Source organism: Pterocles gutturalis, unplaced genomic scaffold (genome assembly GCF_000699245.1).
Source record: "Pterocles gutturalis isolate BGI_N339 unplaced genomic scaffold, ASM69924v1 scaffold36026, whole genome shotgun sequence".
NCBI lineage: Eukaryota > Metazoa > Chordata > Aves > Pterocliformes > Pteroclidae > Pterocles > Pterocles gutturalis.
In genome coordinates this window covers 16,137-37,436 of record NW_010099115.1, presented here as the reverse complement: position 1 = coordinate 37,436, position 21,300 = coordinate 16,137, and the positions used below count along the sequence as shown (strand labels likewise).

The 21,300-nt window shown below is 43.7% G+C and overlaps 1 protein-coding gene across 1 annotated transcript in view; it reads left to right on the top strand.

Annotated features, from left to right (window-relative positions):
- The window catches only part of AHCY (adenosylhomocysteinase), a 13,790-nt gene extending 1,931 nt beyond the window's left edge, over positions 1-11,859 (top strand). The window contains exons 2-6 of the mRNA XM_010075365.1: positions 1,086-1,293; positions 2,146-2,233; positions 3,151-3,268; positions 8,965-9,159; positions 11,669-11,859. Of these exons, the coding sequence (XP_010073667.1) occupies positions 1,086-1,293; positions 2,146-2,233; positions 3,151-3,268; positions 8,965-9,159; positions 11,669-11,800 (741 nt within the window). The 3' untranslated portion in view covers positions 11,801-11,859. The remainder of the gene's footprint in view (positions 1-1,085; positions 1,294-2,145; positions 2,234-3,150; positions 3,269-8,964; positions 9,160-11,668) is intronic.
- Positions 11,860-21,300: the final 9,441 nt, after the last annotated feature.

Sequence of the window (21,300 nt, the reverse complement as noted above, 5' to 3'; positions counted from 1 at the left end):
GGTGACCTGAGGTTGTAGAAAGCATGGGGCAGGCTTTGAGACTGGGATTTTGCTGTGAATGGTGAGTTCTTTACACCCCTGCCTTGGGAAGCATAGCACAGCTTTGGTAGCCAGATTTTTTAAAATTCCTTGGCTTCTGTTAACTTTTCAGATAACCAAATCTGTTTATGCAGTCCATCCTTCTGGTCAAAATGAAGGGCCCAGGGTGAAAAAGGAGGAACATTCCAAAAATCAATACAGCAGTATGTGTTTCTGAGCTTAGAAAGATATTCAAGTGGAGTACTGTTTGACATCTGACTTAGCAGGGAAATTTTGATTTGGAGGTCTGGCTGGTAAGCTCATGTGTTAATGTTGCAGTGGAAGGATGTTGTGCGATGGGACATTAGGAGATGAAATCCAGGGGTTCTTGGTTGCAGTGATAGGTATTGTGAAAGGCTGCTTGCTGGATTTTTCTAGATCTGAGCAGTGATGAGGTCTGGCAATGTTAGTGTAACTGCTCCGGGGGGAAAGATGCAATTTTGATCTTCCTGGGCTGCAGGAACCAATTTCTCATGGTTAATGAAGGCAACTTGCTGTTTCTGCAGGGTGCATTCTGTCTTGCAAAGATAAGAGTATGTGCTACCCAATTGGCCAGATATTCTGCTGGTGGTTTTTGCCTACCTGTGGCACTTGATTCAGTTCATTGTCTGATAAACAGCTAGAGAGAACTGGTGAACATCTGGTTAAGGAGCTCGGACCCATCTCTGCTGGAATTGTTTGTGCTTTTACTTGATAAATTCAGGTTAGCTTTACCACTTTTAACGTGTCCAAGCCTTATTGTTGAATGACACAATGTATCTTTGAAATCCTTTTCACCAGGGGTGTGCTGAAGCCTGTATCTGGTATAACTACATAGACTGAAACTAGATAAATAAGAACATCAAACCAGGTTATCTTCTTCCCATCCCTCACTGTGGTTAAAGGATTTAGCTGGCTGTCAGCCTCCTGGTTTGTAGTACTTGCAAATAAGTCTATTTTGTTTCTCTAAGGAATTTTTACATGAGTGACTTTCATCTGTTCTGAAACTGCTCCTTTCTCTTCCTCAGAGCAAGTTTGATAACCTTTATGGTTGCAGAGAGTCCCTCATCGATGGCATCAAACGTGCTACAGATGTCATGATTGCTGGAAAAGTCGCAGTCGTGGCAGGTTACGGCGACGTGGGCAAAGGCTGCGCTCAGGCCCTGCGGAGCTTTGGAGCCAGAGTCATCATCACTGAAATCGATCCCATCAACGCGCTGCAGGCAGCCATGGAAGGTGAGAACTGAAGGAGGCGCAGAAGTTAATGCATCGGGGAGGGGGGGGTGCTCTGCATGTCACTATAGAGCAATAAATGATAGTTGGTCAGGAAGGTTTTGGTGGGTTTTGGCTCCCTCATGTTGAGGTAGAGGTGACTCCAGTTTAACTGCAGCAATTCTTTCCTCATTGTTAGGGAGGGAGTTTATTAGCACAGGCCTTGAAGATGTTTGGAGTCAAGGATGGAGAGACCATAGTGGGGTAAGGCCCCCATTTCATAATGCTGGAGGCCTGGTTTTGAATGGGTCCGTTATCTTCAAGTTGTGCAACTCTAGCCTCCAGTGAGGGTCGTGACTTTGGTAGAATATCTCCACAATAGAACACCGGCCTTATCTTCAGAAGATGTTTTTGGAGAGCAACACCGTGCTCTCTGCCTCTCCAGCTGTGCTCATGGCATGCTGTCGTAGCTGTGCTCCTTCTCTTCTGCAGGTGCCTCACGTAACTCTGCTGCTTAGTGCCAATTTGTCCCATTTCTAGTCGTACCTGTCTGGAAGCTGCAGGTGTTGTGGGTGCACTTGCCTTTTCAGAGTTGGCCCTCTGAATCCAGTCTGAGTGCTGTGCCAGGTACTACACCTATGGAGGAAGATGTTGAATGTATAGATCTACAGATGGAAACAGGTGAAGGATAGATATTTTTGTGCTACTTTGGTATTCAGTAAGACAAATAAGCCCACTACCTTGCATCCTCCATAGGTCAGGTGTTGGCACAGACTTCTCTTACTCTTTCTCTGGACTTTTCTACTTGTAATATTGTAGCCCATTTTTTAATAAGTGATGGTGGTTGGGTGGAGGAATAACTTTTTCTCTTTTCAGGCTATGAAGTTACAACCATGGAGGAGGCCTGCAAAGAGGGCAATATCTTTGTTACCACCACCGGCTGTACTGACATTGTTCAGGGCAGGTACGGTCCAGCTACTTGCTTTAGTGAAGGCATACCTGTACAGTTAGATTTTTTTCTTACATATACAAGCATAACTCGTCAACAGTATGGTGAGGGTTAGCACACACTCATTTGTGAACATCAGAATTTAGCATCAATTTAGTGAGAAATCGGGGCTTTGGTCTTTCAGTTCTGTTGGATACTGCCACATTGCAATTGTTCCTGTCTTACAGCATGTAATGATGGAGAAACAAAAGGTGTAGAGGGATAGACAGACTTCTGAAGAATGAGAGCATCAGGGCTAAATCCTGTGTTAGGACAGATTGATGTGAAGAGAAAAGGAGATAGGTAAAGGTTGAAAGTGATTCCATCTGTGAGTACCCATAGCAGTCTTAAACTAGCCTGTTCTCCATGAACTGCTTTGCAGTTTTTTGTTATTTCTTCTTAGATCTCAGTTTATAGCCCCTCCGCTCTACACAAACTCATTCCAGTCTTTGCCATTATGATTGTACATGTTGTTGAAGGTCAGATGACATGGGAGGAGATAAGGCCATTAGTCTCCAGAGATATAAAACTGCTGGAAACTTTGAAGTCATGAAGAAAACAGTTTCTCCTGTGTAGGAAAGAGAATAACTGCAAGTATTTCAGTTTTGACCAATTAAACAAAATAGTTTTACTTTCCATACTGGGAAAATATTTTCTCTCCAAAAACATCTTGTTCTTGGGTAGTGTCCTTCCCTAGAAGCTTGAGAGTGTTTCCCAGCAGACTTCACATGCCTGGAAGATTACTAGACCTGTATGTCTTGTGAGAGTCAAATGCAGTCAGTGAGCCAGGCACTTTTAATTTCTCCTTGAGCAGGGTTATGGACCAGAGCATCTTCTGGTGCTGAAGAAAAAATTTTTGTGCATTAACTTTTGATATAACTCTGTTTTTGCAGGCACTTTGAGCAGATGAAGGATGATGCCATAGTGTGTAATATTGGCCATTTTGATGTGGAAGTGGATGCAAAGTGGCTGAATGAAAATGCAGTGGAGGCGGTGAATGTTAAACCTCAGGTGAGACAGCCCTTGCACAAGCTCTCCTGCTAGAAAGAAGCAACAGACTCAGTGTCTGTTCCCAGAAAGGAAGGTATTTCTCTTCAGGTATTTTGTTTCTAACTTGCTTGGAAGCCAGTGTTGCTCTGAGCTGATCAGAATGGAGATTCTGCTCTGCTTTTCCCCAATTAACCTGAAACAAGCTGTACATCATATTCTTGTGTTGATGATATTAAAGGAATTGGTTCAAGCCAGGGCCCAAGTGTACAGCGTGGTCTCTGGCAAGAGGTGCCTGGTATGGATGCGTCTTCCTACTTCCTTGACAAACAGGAGTCTACCCCTTCGTGGTGGTTGTGTAGATAATTGGTTGCATCAAGTTCATTCCATACAGGAAGTCAGCTTTGATGTTTGGGATAGATGATGAGTACAGAACAGACCACTAGGGACATAAAACTTCTTAAGAACAGAGCCCATAGATTGCCTGGTGGCTCATCTGATGAATTTCCTCCTGGGAAGCTGCTTGATCATGTACTGTTCTGCACCAGAACAATCTTGGTCCTAGTGCAGGGTGCCAGGATTAGAGTGAATCTCAAGGAAATGTCTTCTGGGATTCTGCCACGATTTGAAAAAAATCACATCTTGTTGTTTTCAAAGCATTTTTTTTTTTTTTGCTTGGAGTTTGAAGCCTCAGGAAAGCCTATTTGGAGCTCTGCCAAACTCAGACTTCTCTTCCAGACTTAGTGGCTTCATTTTAGGAACCTGTGTAGAGCAGAAGTCTGTGTGTGGGCAGACAAGGCGAGATGTTTTATCCTTGCTCAGCTTGCATTCCCACCATGTGTTTACTTCAAGCTATGGCAGTAGCTACACAGGAAAACAGAGATCTAAAAATTTCAGCTTTTCAGTTGTGTCTAAAGCAGAGAAACAAAACTGAATCAAAACTGTTTTGTAACACCAGCAATGAGGGAGAGCATCACATAAAGCAAACCAGGCTTTGTGTGACTTGGCATGAGACTTCTAGTTACCTTTAAAGAGGGATTGTGCTTGCTGATAGGATTCTGGGACAGAATCCTTTCTACTTTTTTAAAAACACAGCACCCAAGCATATGTCTTAGTAGATCTCAATCTGCCCTTCCAATTTTCATAACTCCCCTGTGGCTTATTTGCCACCCACATTAAACTCTTACTAGGCGGTTGCGAGAGTTGTTTCAGTATCCTGTTTGCTGTTGGGACGCTCTACATGGGCTCAACTAGGTATGGAGTTATACTCTCACGGTCTCGCTACATTTGAGCCTGTTCTTGCCCTTGACCTTACCGTGGAGCTGACTTTGCTCAACAGACGTTGTCCTGGAGGAGATTGCAGCTAGCTGCTTGCTTTCCGATTGCTCATGTTTTAAAACTAGAACTGGGACTGCTCGAAAACTAATGAACGCTAACTTGGGTGTTAATATGGTAATGTACAAACTACCTGCACGTGGCCATTCGATGTGGCTCTTAAAGTCCCTGTGAAAAATGGTGTCACTGCTGGCAGAGGTAGTAGACCTGTTTTCTTTATATACTCCGTATGGATGTTACAGATGTACTAGGTGCAGTGAGATGTGGTCTAGTCCAAGGTATGAAATCAGCAACAAGTTTCTGGTTAAAACCTTTTTTGAAGAGATGGAATTAGGGTCAAAGTTGTTGGTATGGTTTAATACTGAAGACCTGCCCCCTACCCTGAATTTTTCTGATCTGTTATGTAAACTGCTGCTGTCTCAAGCAGGATGTTCACAGTGATGGAAAGGAGATACCTGCTCACAGAGCAAAAGCTGTGAAAATAGCTGCCCAGCATGCTGTGGCTGCCACAAGTGCATCTGCATAAAAGTCATTAGCTAGAGTTTGTAAAAGGTGTCTCTGGCAGCCCTGAGTGGCCCTCTGTCTCAGCTTGGTGCACAGATAGCTGAAGCTGAGAGGATTTTCTGGCGAAAACAGCACTTCACCCTTGGGCTGTTCCTGTACTTTTCTGTACCCATCTACTGGTTACCACTGGAGATGGGATGTACACAGAGGTAAATCTGAATCTTACGTGGCTGTTCCACATGTCTGAAGCTTTACCGAAGTGAGGATGGCCTATAGATGTGTACATTGCCAAGCCCAAGAAAAGCTGGTCCTTGACTCAGGTTAGTACTTGGGTTTTGTTGACTTCCAGCAGTGAATCTGAAGCACTGTTAACTGGCTTGTATCTCCAGCTGGACTCTGTTGTTGGTGTATTTAATGCTATACGTAGCTACACTGCGCTAGTGGTATACCCCATGCTCCATTTTGTGTTTTAGATTTCTTGTCCCTGAAGGCTTCAGACCTGCATGCCAAGGTAAGCAGGTACCTGCTGAGCAGGTGTTACATGAACAAGTTCTGCTGTGCAAAACCTTCGTTATTCTTCATTCTCATTCTCTGTGCCTGATTGCCATGGTGGGTGGGCAATTGAGCAGGAGTGGACTAGTACGCATCCTAAAAATTTACTAATTTCAAAAGGGAGAGAGGGAGGACTGGGAGGCAAAATGTGACTTTAGAGTCCCAAATTCCATGCTTGAAACAGATTACAAAGCATTGAGTAGAAATCTGCTTCAAACTCTTCCAGGACATGCATTAACTTTAGGTTTAGAAACGAGGTCCTGGGAGGTATCCTGCAGCTTCTGTCCCTCACCACCTACATGGGAATTTGTATGAATGTGTTGGGACCTTTCGCAGGGCAGCAATGATGAGTCATTACAGTAATTGATAGAATTGCTCGTAGACTACAATCTGGGAAGGAAATTATCAGTTTGCTGCTTAGGCTGTTTCTGGTTTCTTGGTTTTGTTGCTCACATTCATCGAAGGGTCATCTTACATGGTCATCTTGTCCCCAGTCTTGTTTGGGCTCAAGGGGAAGTCAGCCCTGTGTTAAAGGTTTGAGATCTTGCACTTGTCCTTAGAAGAACACATTGTTTTCACATCAATGTTCTTGTTTTCACATCAGTGTTCTGGGTGAGGTATCCTATGTTTTATAATGTCAAGTACTAGCTCTTTAAAAATTCACATTTTTACTGAGACCTGGCAGCTTTTTCCTATATCCTGTAGCAGGGAGGGGGAGTATAGTACAAGAGCAAAAATCTCAGACCTTCTAGAAGACATTTGTCTCTTGATCAGGGGATTAATACCAGAGCTGAGGGTTGCTAGACTTCAGATAGAGGTCCTGAGTAACTGTGGAAGTAGTTTTCAGTATCATGTGGTCTCCATTTACAAGTAGTAAGCCGGTATAAGAAATGTTTAATCCTTGGGAAAGGAAAATGTCTTATTGTGCCTTTCTGACTCATCTGTTGCTTTCAAAGTGCAGTTAAGGAGGAAATTAGATTACTGAAAAGCTGGCAGGTGGTTCTGAATATGGGTTTGCAAGGCAGTCCTGCTCAGCTGTGTTCTGGTGTTAGAGACTCATGTGTAGCACAAGCTCAACTCTGGAGAGAAGGAAAGGTCAGGGTGGGTTCAATGAACTTGGGCTCTGAAAATAGTTTTTTTCATGTATCATGATGTGGAGGGAAGTGCAAAGCAGCCAGAAAGTCCAGCTAAATGCTGATGGGGAAAAGGAGGAGGCATTTTTATAAGTGTGGAGATGAACTTAATGTTTGTGTAACTTGAATTCTACTTCTGTAGCAATTTCTTGGACTTAGGAATCACCTGTTTACCTGCCCATAGATGAGATGTTTCTACAGTACTGATTTAAGCCTCTGCTGATGCCACTGCTGTTTGGTATTTATTTCTGTGCAAATACATTAATTTGCATTTTCTGCGTTACCCTGTGTATTGAATAAGTCATGTCAGCAGATTGCCGAAGGTATGTGATTCCGTGCACAAGCCAGCAGCTGTCCAGGTGCAGATTGTGTGGATATTATATGGACATAATGTGTTGACACCTAAACAATCCAATTCAGATTTCAAAACCGAAAAGCTATTTAACTGCTACCTGGTAGTAGTTTAATCTGTGAATGTGTTTAATATAAGGAAAGTTGTAGCTGTTCTCAGAGTGTTTAGTGTTCTGCTTTCTGGCTTCTTCCTTTCTCAGAGTGTTTAGTGTTCTGCTTTCTGGCTTCTTCCTTCATTTCATTACTCCTGCCCATAGTCTTGTGATAGCTCGCGTAGTATTTTTTTAGGTGGACTGAGCACTGTCACTGTTGGTCCACAATGGAGAATCAGCATCCGTAAGAAATACTGGAAATGCTCAGTGTAGAGGATTCCTACTAACTTTGCTGTACAGACCTTGTTGTACTGCTCTTGGCCAGGAGAAATTAAGGATGTTATTAAGGGCTTCTGTTTGAGGTGGCTACTGTCTGCATGTGTTGTGCTGAAAACATAATAATCTGCTACATGAACCCAAGGTGCAGAGAACAGTGCTGCGATTGAAGCGTAGCTTGGGAGGATGGGTGGAGGCACAGACCTGCTCTGAAGGCAAAGCAACTGTTCTAATAAAACGGTTTCTGTTGGTTTACTTACTGCATCTCTGCAAAGGACCTGCACAAAGATGTTTTTCTAGAAGATGGTATTGCTGCAATTAAAGCTTCATCTCACATGGCTTTTAACTTACAGGTCAAAGCTTCAAGAATAAAACTGAAAGTGGTGTGTGTTTTGCTTCATATTAAATAACTTTTGAGACTCAAAGTGTAAATCCAGCTGTGGGTAGGGACCCTTTTAGGGCTTTCACAGTTGCTGTACTGAGATAAGTAAGATGAGCGCAAGGTAAATGGGCTTGTCTAAAGCATTTACCTTTGTCAAAGTTAGTCATTGGTTATCTTTTAAGCCTTTCCAAAGGTTTGCTCTACTCCCACGTGCGTGGTGTGACATGAGCAACAAATACCAGTGAATATTGAATATTCTTGTAATTTGTAGGCCATATTGGTGTTTCATTCTGGGCTTTAATATTATAACCTTGCAGGGCTGAAGGCAGGGGAGAGAAGAGCTGGCGACTGTTGGAAAGGAGAAGCAGAGTTAACTTTAACAGTGCAGGAGCCCAATCTGACTCAGCCAGTTGAGGAACATATTAAGTGATGTTATCTTCTGAAATGTATGGAACTCGTATAGCTGAAGATGTCTCCTCAGCCCATCTGAGATTCTGTGTGTGGAGTCCTGTTGTCCCCAGCATAGCTTGGGGACAGTCAAGTGGAGTGTCTGAGTGGAAGACCATGTCTTCGGCCCCCTGAGAGCAAAGGAGGGTGCACCAGAGGCCAGGACAGCTGTTTATTGGCCTCACAGAATTGGGGGGGGAGCTACAGGGAATAGTTTCAGCAGGCTGAGGACTCGGGCTCTTACCCCTGTGTTAGATGCGAAGGCTCTGGACTGCTGGATGCAGAGGTGTTCCTTCCCTCCTGCCTCTCCACAGCAGTTGTTACAATGAGGCATAGATGAGCTGCATTTTCCTGCCAGCAGCAAGCTCCCTGCCCCAGCCATCTGACACAGCGTGCATGTGGGAAAACCAGAAGAACTGGATAACTGGTTAAATATGAAGCAGATGCTAAGATGTTGTGTGAAGTCCTAAACAGCTAGAGGCTTTGCAAACACGGGCTGGGAATTGAGGGAGGGGTGTCTCAATGGGAATCAAAGTCCGTGTTGCAAGCCCACTGATGAATTGTTGATGTGGGAAGAAAGCCCACCAAGCACTGCATGATTTAAAATGCTCTCTTTACCCTGACATCGCACTGCTTTTTCCCACCCAGGTGGATCGCTATACGCTGAGGAATGGTCGTCATATTATACTGCTAGCGGAGGGCCGACTGGTCAACCTGGGCTGTGCCATGGGCCACCCGAGCTTTGTTATGAGCAACTCCTTCACCAACCAGGTGCTGGCACAGATTGAGCTGTGGACCAACAGTGACAAATACTCGGTCGGAGTCCATTTTCTGCCAAAGAAGGTGAGTTAGAATAGCAGAAAGATGCAGGCTTGTAAGGAAGCCAGCTCTGGATGTCATTGCATAGATTTGTTTCGTTTGTGCTTGAGTTCATTTTCCTACTGAATGTTGTTGTCATTGCATTCTGTCCCTCAGTGAGTGCTTGGCTTTGGTCATGCTGAGTCTGAAGTGGGCTGTTTTTTGTGGCTAACCTGTTGTACAGAACGCAGTCTTGTCTGTCCCATGCAATAGGAACATACAGTCACTCTTTGGTTTGACCTGGGGCTCTTCTCTAAGGTGCTGGGAAGCCCTGTGCTGCCTCAGGGTAGGCAGGGAGCTTCTCCCAGCCACCTTGTTCCTTCGGCTGAATGTCAGCATTCACAGCAAGCTTTCACATGCCTATCCAGCGGCAAAGTCTAGTGGGGCAGAGTTGAAGCTGGAGTGAAACTAGGAGTCACTTTTATGAGTTTGGGTCCCATTTGATGTGAGCAGAGTTTATCACAGTCTGGTCCTAATAGCTTCACGAGATATTCATGACAGATTCCCTTGGGTTCCCCTTTAAACTTACCTCTGCTGCATTCTTTGTTCTCAGAAAAATATGGTCATGTCAACTCACAAATTCCTTTAATAAAACTCATCTGGTTTTAATTTTCCAAAACAAGCCTGAAAATTTGAGATGATCACTGAAAAAGATGCTGGAGTTAAATCCCACTACTTTTGGAATGCAACCAGGTGTGAGACTAAATGTGAAAATACTTTTCATTTGGGAAGTAGAATATGTATGTTTGGGCTTGCTTATGAAGTGTTTGCTGAAGGTCTTAAGCTTCCAAAACCATTAATGATCAAGCAAAACATACTAGATATAGGATGTAGGGATTGATCAGGAAGCTGACAGATAATCATCTTCAAAAGAAAAGTTTTGTTGGCAGTTCTCTCAAAAATGATAGTTCAGTGTTGCTAATAAAATGTGGCATCATCCTCTTCCTGAATAACAATTTTTGGTGAGCATACTTGAAATGTAAATTATGAGTAATGCCCAGATCAGTTACTTAGAGCTGCATGTTAATGGAGCATATGGCAGTGATCTTTTCAGGTTCGTGTAGTGTGACGAAATGCTTTTTTTACCCTCTGTGTTCCATAGAGAAATTCAAAGAGTAAAGCAGTCACCTTGCCAGAACCAAAAAAAGATGGGCAGAAGAGCTTTCTCTGATAGATTTCTGGCTAGTATCTTTCCTTATTCTGTGTAGTAGCTTTGATATCCAAATGTAAAATTTGAGAATGACCAAGTAATTGCAATTACATTGCACTTTCTTTGAGTGCAAGAGTATCTCTTTTCTGCAATGCGTGTTCCGGAAAGTCTAGGCAAACTGTTTGTGTGTTGTTGGCACCAAATCCCCAAATCCATCCATCCTTATGCTCAGATATCTGATTTTAAGGTAAGAATGTCAGCTTACCTCTGTCTAAATTTCTACCTTTTTGTCTAAATTTTGAAGTCCCCAAGCTGGAGCAACTGTGAAACAACTTATCTCTGCTGCAGTCTGAGAACCTGATCTGGGAAATGTCAGGGACTTTGCTCCTTTTCAAGTGGATGTAATCTGTCTTAAACTTGCTGGAAATGCACCTATTGGATCTTGACATTTCAGTGGAGTCAACCAGATATGCATTCAATTTCTAACCCTCTTTTTTTTCCCTGGAAAGGTCTACTAAGTGTAAATACTTGTTTCCCTTCTAAACACAGTCCTTCCAGTTAGTTTTTCTTTCTTTGTGATTTTCCTGACTCTTTTGTAGCGTTCGGAAGCTTTCATGGTTCACTTCCACATTCTTCAACCACTTTGTCTTATGTTTTTAGTTTTGTCTTGTGCATCTTTCGCTGTAATGGTTCTCAAGAGATGTTGGCGGTTCCATATTCTTAAGAGATGTTGGCAATTCTACTGTGAGCAGGTTGAGCTGCAGTGAACTTACACTCTGTACTAAATGTAGCTTTCTTTCTACCTGGTTCATTACAATGGGATTACTTCAGAGTAGTTGGTTAATACTACACTCCCTTCGAGTGGGAAATATTTTTTTTCCAGTATTAGAACTTAATCTAAAATTGTGAGATGGTGGTCTAGTATGTCCAGGTGTTTTTGTAGCGGAAACATGACTGAGGCTTTACCATTCTACCAAGCTGGATATTCTTATCTCTGAATAGTTTGATCTCTGTTCTTTACTTGTTGGATGGATGTGAATGTGTAAATGAGATTGAAATGGGCTTGATTATATAAAGGTGTCAGACTCACTTAAGCTTCACTCAAAAGCATGGAGCTTTTCCGTCTGAGTGCAGTTCTGTGCTTAAAGCAGATGCCTCTGTGCTCAAGCAGATGAGGTATATTGGCAGGAAAAGAGCTTTCTGACTGGTAATCTGTTTCGGTCTAAGTCCTCCTTGGGGCTGCTGTTGGTTTTCATGTATTCATTTCTCACTATTGACTGTGACTTCCTGAACTAATATGACTCTGTTCTGGTAATATTCTTGTCTCAATATTTTGTTTTCCAGCTGGATGAAGCTGTGGCTGCTGCTCATCTGGATAAACTATGTGTGAAGCTGACAAAGCTGAGTGACAAGCAGGCCAAATACCTCGGCTTATCCAGAGATGGGCCGTTCAAGCCAGACCACTACAGATACTGAGCAGGTGGCACTACCCAAAGACCAAAGTGCAGGGACAGAACCTTCCAAAGCTCTTGTGTTTGCCATGCTCCTCTGTGCTGCAGAACCCCTCCTCTTACCAAGGGAGCTTCAGGGCCTTATTTGTTAGTGAAAGAGGATCACTCTGACTCTTGGAATTAGAATTGGTTACTTAGCTAATGTCACGGTGAAAAGGATCCTATGCACCCTTTATTGTCTCCTAATGTCCCAGTAAGGGGAGCAGGACAGAAGATTGCTAAATGAAAATGCATAATCTTGTCAAACGTGACTGACAGCCTCTTTGAACAGACTAACCAGTAACATGGGGAATGGTTTCTACGGGGAGATGCTTTCTGCCATGCCCTGCTCAAATGACATGAATCCTGTTAGGAGGCTGTCAGTGTCAGGCTTCTTTCCACAAAGGTGCACTAGCTGGAGTGCATGTTTTGAAACTGGAAGAAGTAGGGAGGAGTATAGGTTGTTTGATCTCCTTCCTGTAAAATCAGCTTAATCTCCTACTTGGGATCTTGAGATTAGAGCTGGAGTTTTTTTTTTCTGGGTTAATTTACTCCATGAGTTTTGGTCAGAACAGAGACCCTTCTATGCTTCTTCCATACCAACTTGAGGAGGGGTGAGGCAAGAGTGACTTTTTTTTAGCAGCCTTCTAGTGTGTTGTGAGCGGCTGAGAACTCACTGAGGGGCTGGTTAGGTTTATAGACCTTGTTTGATCCTCTGAAAACACCAGCAGCACACTTCTACCCCCCAACTTGATTCTTCTGAGTTGTCACATCTGCTGTATCTTGTTTGTCACTGACTCAAAGTGCTTTTATTAAATATCTGACTGTGGCCTGACTTGTTTTGTACAGTGAGATGCTTTGGGTTTTGCCATGGATTTGTTTACTTTTGTGTGATCCTTCATTTACTGAAAGTACTTAATGTATCCACATGGGGTTTCCTCAAGGCAAAAGCTAGTGCTGTGGCTAGCCTGCATCATACATTGGAGTTGGGAAAACATGTTCCTCAGGTTATTTAAATATTTGAAGGGCTGAATCTTATAGGAAAAACACTCTTCCCCTCTGCTCACACAGATCTCCATCTATGTCATGGGAGTTCTCTCCTGCCACTGTCCTCTTCAGTCAACATTATACAGCAGGCCGCCTCTGTTTCTGGATGTAAGAAGGTGAAGGGTTTGGTATGATGGTAAAACATGCTTGAAGTGCTATGAGATTCATGTCCAAGCATGAGGTGTGGTGTCAGTGAGCAAGTAAAACAGGTGGTGAAGAGTGTGGAATGCTAAAGGAGGGGAAAAAGGAATGAGTAAACAAGGTGTTGCTCAATATGCAGCTCTCTCCATTCTTGTTTTGCATTGACCTCTAAAAAGCACCAATTTTAACCGAATTTGTGCCTCATAAATCCCAAAGGGGATTATCCTTTAAACTTATATAAACACTGAGCTCCACACAGGTACACGCAGTTGTAGTACACATCTAAATACAGGTGATGGTGACTGCGTGTCGTGCATAGCTGTGTGTGGCAGAGAGTAATGATGATAGAAAATGTCATTGTAGAAGAACAAATGCAATAGGAAAACAAGGACTGGGTGCTGCCCTTATTCTTCATTAGTTTCCTGTAGCTGGGCTTTGGTTTCTCTAAACTCGTTTCTCAGCTGAACAACCTGAAGTACATGGTTGTAATTCTACTGTTAGACTTGGATCATGGATTCATAGGATAATTTAGTTGGGGGGGGTGCACCTGGAAGTCTCTGGTTCATCCCTGTCCTCATACCAGGGCCAATTAGGTGAGGTTGGAGATCAGCTCATCCAGGTGACATGCAATTGTCTCCGTGGACAGAGATCATATAACTTCCTTAGGCTTGTTTCCCAGTATTTGATCACCCTCTAGATGAAAATATTTTTCTGTACATTAAACTGGAATTTCCTGTGTTGCAGCCTGTGCTCATTGCTTCTCAGTTTTATCCCTCTGCGCTCTGAGAAGGGTCTGGCTCCATCTTCACTACATGCTTGCATTAGGTCATCATAGGCAGCAATAAATTCACCTTCTCCAGGTTGAATAAACCTGGGTCTTACGCTCTTTGTGCATCCTATACGTCAGTCCCCTGGTCATCTTGGTGACTCTCTGTACTGAGATGGATGCTCTCAGGTATGTCAATGTTGTCATCATACTGGGGAGCCAAAACAGGATGCAGGTATCTTTAAAAAAGTGCCATCCTTCAAGAGAAGGATCCCTTCTCTTGACCTGCGGTCTCCACTTTTGTTGGTGCAGCTCTGGATAAAGTTTGTCTGCTTTACTGCATGGGCCGTCAAGGACCTTAATCTTCACAGTCTCTGGAGGAAAAGCTGCCTTCACCTTTCCATTGTTGAATAGTTTTGTTTGGGGTTTTTTTTTTGAGTCTCTCTTAGTTGGCTCATTGACCACCTGTGTCAAGAAACTTGCCTCGATGGTCTCCATAAATCTGTATTGCTTGTGCACAAGCCTGCTGCCCTTCCGGGAGGTGCCAGAGTGGCTGAGATTATCTGCCAGGGTTTGCTGTCAAAAGGTTGTTTTGTTTTTTGGGTTTTTTTTCAACTATCTAAAGAAATTTTCATCTCCCTCCTGTTGTGGCCAGGTGGTTTTGTCAGATGCCCTCCACAGTGCCACCTGAGTTGGTCTGTCCTCTGATACTTAACCCAGAAACTTTTTGACTCAATTCTCAAAGAATTGCAGTCTCACAGAAGTTAAGATGAAAGGGCTTGCTGACACCCTGAATTTATCTAAAATACATATTCCGTTGGCTGATCAGTGTACACTGTTAATGATAGCAGGGTGCTTTTTTGCTTGAAATATGTTTTTTGGGGTGAAGATTTGTCAAGAGTGTTTTTGAGGGGGGCCTAACAACCAGTGGTTCTGTGTTAATGGTGCTTTGTTCTCATTTTGTATGTTGGGTGGTGGGTCAGGACTTTTTTTTCTACCATGTTCCTGTTTACGTTCATTACAGATTGCTTGCAGAATTTGTGTGTTTAATGTGTAGAGAAAGCTGTGTGTATATATTTATATAGATTTGGTTTTCCTCGGAAGACTTGAGGTCTTGTGTTTCCTGGTTTTTGGAGCCCTTGGGAAGTCTGGTAAACATTTGACTCAGGGCCAGCAACTCCTGAGTTTCCAAAAATATTTCTAGTGAGATTCTGTGTGCAAAACTATGCCTGGAGAGCCCAACATAAATTCATATTGCTTAGCCCTTGTTCAAACTCCGGAAGCTTTGAGCACATGAAGTAGTGATTCCATAGACATGTCGGAAGTGTCCAGACACCAGCAGCTTGACCAGCTCTGAAACATCTGCTGTGCTTTGCATGGCCCTGGGCCAGGGCACTAAAACATCGCTGTGAGAAAGAACAAGTGTCTAGTAACTTCCTAGCACAGCTCTTTCATTGAATAAACTCATGAAAAACTGATTGGCTGCTGAAAATATAGCAATTTGAGCAAGTTAACAATGTGAGAATTTGACTTGGAACATGGTTTGAGTTGATAAAACAGAAAATTTATATTTGGAGTACATTCTGCTAGATCTTCTCTTTTGTTGGTTGAAGAGGACTAGATCAAACACAGACCCTAATAAAACCATTGGCAGAATTTCTGTTCCTCCCTCCTGCTCCCTGCAGTTCAGTTGTGGTTTAGTGCTGCCTGCGGAAGAAATGCTGTGCCCAGCACCTGTCAACAGCATGGTGTGTGAAATGGCAGCGTTGCTGCAAGGGGGTGTTTGATATTTTTGTCTAGCTGTTATTGTGCACTGTAGCTTAGCAGCCTCTTCCTAAATGGAGTCATCTTACCTCTTGCTATGGTATGAGCTGTACTTTGGACAAACTCATGGGTTGCTTTAGTTTGAACTCTTCCTCAAGAGCAATTTTTGAATAACCTTTACAGTAGAATATGCAGATTTTGCTTCCATTTCAGAAGCTTTCTAGAATGGATGGACGACTTTGAAACCTGACCTTTGGTGTAGAGCTGATTTCCTTTAAAAAATACATATTGTTGTCTCATGTCCTGACTCCCTGCTAATTTCTCAACAGGTGTCCAATCTATATTGAAGGAAGTGTGCCCAGGTGGCCAAGAAGGCCAACAGCATCCTGGCTTGTATCAGAAACAGTGTGGCCAGCAGGACCAGGGCAGTGATCATCCCCCTGTACTGGTGAGGCTGCGCCTCAAATGTTCAGTTTTGGGCCCCTCATTACAAGAAAGACACTGAGGGGCTGGAGCATGTCCAAAGAAGAGCAATGAAACTGGTGAAGGGTCTGGAGAACAGGTCTGATGAGGAGCAGCTGAGGGCACTGGGGTTGTTTAGTCTGGAGAAAAGGAGGCTGAGGGGAGACCTCATCGCTCCCTACAGCTGCCTGGCAGGAGGCTGTAGCCAGGTGGGGGTCGGTCTCTTCCCCAAGTGACAGGTGATAGGGTGGGAGGAAACAGCCTCAAATTGCACCAGGGGAGGTTTAGATGGGATATTTGGAAATGTTTGTTCACTGAAAGACTTCTCAAGCACTGGAGCAGGCTGCCCAGGGCAGCGGTTGTCACTATCCCTGGAGGTGATTAAAAGACGTGTAGATGAGGTGCTTCGGGACATGGTTTAGCGGTGGCCTTGGCAGTGGTTGGACTTGATGATTTTAAGGGTCGTTTCCAACCTAAATGATTCTATGAAATGACATTATTGCTTGCTTGTTATTGGTAAGAGCACATCTGCTCTCACTGAGTTTCACTAAATCATTTGCAACTAATTTTTTAGCTGTTTGCACTTTTTTTTTTTTTTTGATCTACTGGAATCCAGTTTTCAGTGTAGCCTGAGGTCGAGCATCTTGATTCCCTAAATACTGTCAGTCCCACTGTGATTACCTTACAGTGTTTTTGGCAGGAGATAATGGATGAAGAACAATAGCATCCGAGAACCCAGCATCTGTAGGTATTGAGGTTTGCGAGTGCCCCCTCGTCAGCGCTGAAACCCTGTGCATCAGCTCATACAGTGTCCACCATCTGGCATGGTGAGTCATATGACAGTCTTATGGCTATGGCTTTTCTCACTTGTGTAACTCTGGACAGCAGATGTCCCGTAGACCGGGTGAGCTGTGACCCGCAGGCTCTCTGCATCTGACACATGGGATCCTAAGGAGGAGGAGACAGGTCATTGCACCATATTGCAAATATAGGGACCTTCCCATCAGAGCGTGAAGTGGGAAGAAGTGCAAGTTTCATGCTCGAATTTGTGAAAATCAACAGGTCTGGTGTAAGCAGGATGATAAACTTCACTGTCCACTTGCATGTGTTCTCTGTGGAAGGTGCCATGCGGAGGCTCTCCTGGCACAGTTTTGGACCCTCAGTACAAGAAGGACATGGAGGGGCTGGAGCAGGTCCAGAGAAGGGCAACGAAGCTGGTGAAGGGTCTGGAGCACAGGTCTGATGAGGAGCAGCTGAGGGAGCTGGGGGTGTTTAGTCTGGAGAAGAGGAGGCTGAGAGGAGACCTCATCACTCTCTACAACTGCCTGAAAGGAGGGGGCAGTGAGGGGGGTGCTGGGCTCTGCTCTAAAGGAACAAGTGATAGGAGAAGAGGACAATGGTCTCGAGTTGCATCAGGGGAGCTTTAGGCTGGATATTAGAAAAAATTTCTTCACTGCAAGAGTGATCAGACATTGGAACAGGCTGCCCAGGGCAGTGGTGGAGTCACCATCCCTGGAGGGGGTCAAGAAACGTGTCGATGTGGTGCTTGGGGACATGGGTTAGTGGGTTGGGTGGTGTTGGGTTGACGGTTGGACTTGATGATCCTTGAGGTCTTGTCCAACCTTAATGATTCTATGATTTGTTGGGCTCATGTCCTCAACCAGACCGAACAAATGGAGCAAACCTTAGGGCAGCCCTGCCTTCCAGTTCATTGGCCTCTTCCCTGGATCTTGTCTGCGGGCTCATTTTGAAAGGCAAAAATGAGATTTCCAAGTGTACGCAAATGAGGTACAGTTTGGGAAAGCATGTGCAGTATGTCAGAGGACTGTGGAGAGGTGGTGTGTGCTCTTTTTCATAAAATAGGAATTGACTCAGATTTACAGCTTTCCCCCCCGGCTCCCTATCCTCAAATACTGGCAACCCCTGGCTGAGAACTGGGAAGTGCCTGAGTCCAGTCTAGTTAATAGCTGTTCCTCAAATTTAGCCATTCCTGGTTTTTAAGTAGATCAGGGAAAAAAACCACCAGTAATAAAGTAGCACTAAACCAGACCTGGTTACCACACTAGGAAAAATTCTTGTTTAATGCTCTGTCCAATTTTGGTTTGTTCTTTAACACTTTCAGCAGTTTCCACCGTCCCCCTGCCTTTCGTGTGGTTGGGCTGTCCCAGGATGGCCGTGAGCACCGGCTTCTTGGGCAGTCTGCCCTGTGAACTGATGGAACCTGGCAGTTCAGTGAAATTAATGATGAAGAATTGTACTCCTGGTCTTCAGACAGGTCTCTGATTTGGCCAAGAAGAGTAATCACATGTTCCTCAAATGTCTTTCAGATTCATTTGCTGTTAGTGCTTTCCTTATTGGTACCAGTGAAAATACTATTCTCTTTTAAATATGGCAACTCTTGCCCCAGTTTTCCCTCCACTGTTGAGTTGGAAGTGAGAAGGGAGTACCGGCTGGACATTTTCCTCTCTTTATCTCAACCAGATACACTCGTCTCATCTCCATGATTTTTAAAAAGCAGCTGGTGTGCAATACAGTCTTGCTAGGTCCTGCTCTTTTTTTTTTTTTTTTTGCACAGCTAGATATTCTGTGGAATGGAGACTGATGGAGGCACACAGATAGCCTTAGGAAACAGGGATCACTGCGAGCGGAGAACAAAGGGTGGGTAAATGAATGTTCCACTGATGGCTCTGTGATTCATGACTGAGCTGGTTTTTGTAGCAGTGGGTCGTCTTGAATATGATACGAAGTTTCTCAGAAGCCAATTGTGGTTTTTAGCCTTTGGGGCTTTTTTGTGAAGATAAATCAAAATGTAGTAAATGTGCACTGTAAAGCCTCAGTAGTTTTTGCAGAAGCATTGTTTGCCAATGGACAACTTTGCACAATTACAAGAAGTATAAATTGCAATTATTTTTTCTTTTTTAAAATCACTCACTTCATGAGTGTTTGTGGTTTGCATGTCAACTTGGAAGAAGCAAAAGGAAACAAAACACTTAAAGAAGAAGAAGAAGAAAAAAAAATCCTATGGAAAAATACTTCCAGAAGTTAATAGGATGAAAACAAAAAGGGTTTAAGGTTCTGCAGCATCCTTCTGACCTGTATGGGACTGACATCCCTTCTGCTTGTCTGACTCCCTGAAATTCCTTAGCAGAGAGATTAAACTCTTCAGGATACTTAGAAAGTCTATAGCAAAGTTTTTACTTCTGGTTCCATCTGTAGAGTCCAGAGACACTTGCGGCAAACTTGTTACTTTTCTGTAGAGCTCTGGTTTTGGCTTCATCAACTGGGAAATCATTTCTGTAAGGGAATACTAAATGGGCCTCGTTTGTAGGCATGTGCTCCCTTTTCCTGATGGAACAGCAGCATTTGAGCAGTAAAATGATCAGCATCTTAGTTGCAGGATCGCAGATGTTGGAAGCACCTTTAAATGTTTAGTAATCAAGATGACGCACACAGATTTTTTTTTTTTTCTTCTGAGCCGGTGCTTATTGTGGGTATCTCCTTTGCATTAACTTGATTTCCACTTGGAGCAAACATTTCGTGGTCCTGTTTTTCCTCCCCTCCAAAACTTGTTTCCTCTGTGTGTTTTATTAACAACTGGATACAAACTCATTTTGACCCCTCTTGGCAGTGCAGGCCTTTGCCTGGCCTGCCACCAAGATGTTGTTTTGTAGATAAAGAACATCATCTCTCACCCAACCCTTGTGCGTGGAAGAAAGCGGGTAGTGATGGAGGGATGTTGAACAAGTTGAAGATAATAAAGGGAGGTAAACCATCTCCAAATGTTTGCTTCCCAAATGGAGAAATTATTATGAGTTGAATCACAGCTTTATAGCAAGGAGGTCTTTTAAATACTGAAACCTTCTCAATGAAAGTGGTCTGCCTCTGCTAGCTATTTGCGAGGCTTTTTCAGAGTGAGGGACCCCTTGTTGAATTACTTTAAATACATTGCTCCCATTTCCATTCTAGAAGACTTAAAGAATCTAGCTGAAGACTTAAAGAAGACTTAAGGAATTATAGCTCTAGAATTCACTAGCTGAAAGACCATTAGGCTTTAATGAATTTAAATTTTGTTTTGTTTTTTAAATGCCACCCTTGTTTCTTATGGAACACAAGGAAGTGTGAGGCTGTATGTTCTCATGGTGGGTTTCTGGCTATTCCTGTTACAAGTCGTATAATGCTGTCGTTTACCTGTTTGAGGCAGCTCTGCAGAGTGAAGGGAAGCGCCTGTGAGATCACGAATGACATTTTAGCTGAGGAAACTGCCAAAACTAGTGAGGGTATCACAAGAACTCTGTTACTGGCTATATCCATGGGCTGGTACAGAGCGAGCGATGAAGGTGTTTATTAAAGTATGCTAAAGTCAATAGAAAATTTCCATGTATTCAAAGGGGCCTGAACTGGATCTCTAGGGAGGGTATATTTTTGTCTTTTCCTGCCGTTGTATGTGTTAAATGAATGCCACATGTCAGTTGTGTCATGACACTATTACAGCCATTTTAGGGCTCCCATATTTCAGGTCAGGATTTCATCTCAAAGGATTTCCTGGATAGAAATACATGTGCATATGTCATGCAGCAATTATAATGTGTTTTTTTTTGTTGTTGTTGTTTTGCTGAAGAACCTTGCAGCAATGACTGAAGCCTCCTTTTTCTTCTGGGAGAGGTGGGAGAGGAACTTAGCCATATGTTGGCCATCTGCATATCATCTGAGAAGTTTGCCAATAAAATCTTTGTATTACTTCAGCAAGCAATCTGCTGGCACCACAAAGTTAAGAAGGGCACTTTGGGAGTGATGTATTGCTCTTTCAGGCAGCCTTGTGTGTCCCTGACCTTGTGCTGCTGCTCCAGATGGGGACGGTCTCCTCTAGGTCCCATGTCACATCTGGCAGCCTTGCAGGGGTGTTCCTCATGTGTCTAAGATGGCACCGGGCACTCATGCTGCTGAACTGGTCCTTTTGTGACAGTGGCCAGAGGGGGGAAAAAAGGGACAAATTTTCATATCCTTCTTCTTTGGCTCCTTCAAAGCAAGAAGCAGAAAATACCTGTGTTGATTCTGGAGGACCTGAAAAACCTCAACTAGCCTGGCATGCCAGTCTGAGATTGGGTGTCTTGGCCCCCAGATCAGGGTAATTTGCTGGGGGAGGGGAAGAAAATTCCACCAAATCATATAATGGAATCATAGAATGGTTTGGGCTGGAAAGGACCTTAGAGGTCATCGAGTCCCACCCCTGCCATGGGCAGGGACCCCTCCCACCAGCCCAGGTTGCCCAAAGCCTCATCCAGCCTGGCCTTGAACCCCTCTAGGGA